Consider the following 2,177-nt stretch of genomic DNA (forward strand, 5'->3'; position numbering starts at 1 on the left):
CAGTAGGATTATACAAGGAGGCTCTACGCCTCAAGGGACAGGGGTCATACAAGAACTGGACCAGATTCAATCACGAAGTCCTAATTAATTTAAACTCAGGGAAACAACTCTGGAGGGAAAGCGATGACGAACCAATGAACCCGTGGACTCCAAAATTTCAGACGGAAGAACTCGTGTGGATCTCCTTGCCAAATCCTAAAAATTGCCACCCCCAGGTATTGAAGGGTATGATATGGTCAGCCAAAGAATACCCAAACACTTACCTCACTCAATTAGAAGACAGTGCCAGAACCATTCTAGTGTATCATAATTGGTTGGCAAGACGTGACCTCATAGAACCAGTACTGACAGACGATGATCAGATTTTATCTTCTTTTTCAGACTAACATGATCATACAACTCACCTGGATCGTTACCTTCCTTACGCTCCGTCCAGTTCCCGCTACTTCACATCCATGCGGAAACTCCCTAACGGATGTCGAGGATATTCCAAAATTGATTGAAGGCCTTCCAAGCGATTATACAATAACTCTCCGATATGTGAATTGAACAGTACCTCTACATGATCATTGCTGGGTTCGCTTGATGATACCTCATTTCGCGATGAGCCTGAGCAACCTGCTCTACAACTTTCCACCAACGTCTCATAACTACGTCATCCTCAACAGCCTCGCTAGGATGACCCAAGATCTTATGGAATGCCTCGCACCGGATACATACAATATTCATCCTTATGAAAAACATAAATACAGTCCTGAGCGATATGTCGCTCACTTCAACGATATGGTTGAAATCCTCAAAACTTCTTTAACGACACCGCTGAACGATTGCACTTCCGTCCTTACCACACATTTACAACTCGCCGAAACAGAGCTACCTCCTGTCGTTACTTCCTCTATTCTAAATAATTATGCTCACGACAGTGAAAGTACGACTTATTCCAACCTGCAAGCGATGAATGTGACGCTACTACTTACACTGAATGAAACGCAGCTCCAACCTTTATCAGCAAGACAGGACACTGCCCAAGAGCTACACAAGCTCACTACAGCCGCGAAATGAACCCAAGCCATCCTATCTGGACTAATGCTAGTTATGTTTCTCACTAGCATGACCTGTTTATTTTTTGTTTATGTATCTCTATCACAACGGCTAAAAGCACTATCCGCAGTTATCTATGTAAAATTGCCTCCTCATCTCCACGTAAAATTTGAGGAGGACGATGAAAGAACGTAAAACCTTTGGTGTTCCCAGCAAGGGGGCATATAGTCCTATGGTCCACCTTACAGTATGCTGGAAACACAAAAGGAACGAAAAGAAGTTAGGCCCGTAAAATAACCTGTAAATAGTTTTGCCCCGAGACCGGTTCTGTCCTGTTTATTTTTGTTTATTCCAGATTTTTTGACCCGACTGCAATCTGATTCGGGACATCGAGAGACATCACATCGTGCGAACTTCAAAAACAATCCTAAAGCCAGATGAGCCTGGACATGATGGCAACAAGACTCAGAGACATTGCGTTGAGCCCTGTTTTGTGTATATTTTGTAAATATGTTGCAAATCCATTGCCCGATCCAACCACGGAACTCAGGCTCCAATTATTATCCCTGTGGGCTAACGCCACTGGGGAGGACAACCCGGGCCAGGGGTTAACTGCTTGCCAGAAGGTTCCCATATCGGTTGAGGACCCAGTTCTCACCCCGTTCTTGGTCCCCTTCAATGTGACCAAATGGTTCTTAGAGGTCTCGGCAAACGAAAAAACAACTGTTAACATCTCCGTACCTTTAAAGGACGGGGGTTACACTACTACAGAATATTCCTGGCCTAGGAACTTCAACTTAAAAGACCTTTCCGATACGGCAAAAAAGTGTTTTAGAAAAAAAACTCCATTGGCATGTTCTGCCATTCCGTGGGGAGTAAGCCCCCAGGGAGGCGAATGGTCCCAACCTGATGCATCATTACAGTGGGACCCCCAGTACATCAATCCGCCCTGGCATATCGATTTAAGTCCCCAGGGGAAAAAGATCACCCCATAGTCATTCTGTCATCTCTCACTGAAGCCACACCGTTGGCTAAATGGGATAAAGAATTAGTCATCAGTTTGACTAATTTTGGACCATATGGGAGAAACTCGTGGTATGGGTTCTATTACCCCGTTCTCCGGGCGATAATATTAA

At 44.6% G+C, this 2,177-nt stretch overlaps 1 protein-coding gene across 1 annotated transcript; it reads left to right on the forward strand.

The window, feature by feature from the left end:
• Window positions 1–603: 603 nt before the first annotated feature.
• LOC149864458 (kit ligand-like) lies at window positions 604–1,062 on the forward strand. Its single transcript, XM_090049786.1, has one exon. The coding sequence runs from the start codon at window positions 604–606 to the stop codon at window positions 1,060–1,062; it is 459 nt and encodes a 152-aa protein (XP_089905912.1).
• The last annotated feature ends 1,115 nt before the right edge of the window (window positions 1,063–2,177 follow it).

Source organism: Crocodylus siamensis, chromosome 5 (genome assembly GCF_052110815.1).
Source record: "Crocodylus siamensis isolate JL-2025a chromosome 5, ASM5211081v1, whole genome shotgun sequence".
NCBI classification, from domain to species: Eukaryota; Metazoa; Chordata; order Crocodylia; family Crocodylidae; genus Crocodylus; species Crocodylus siamensis.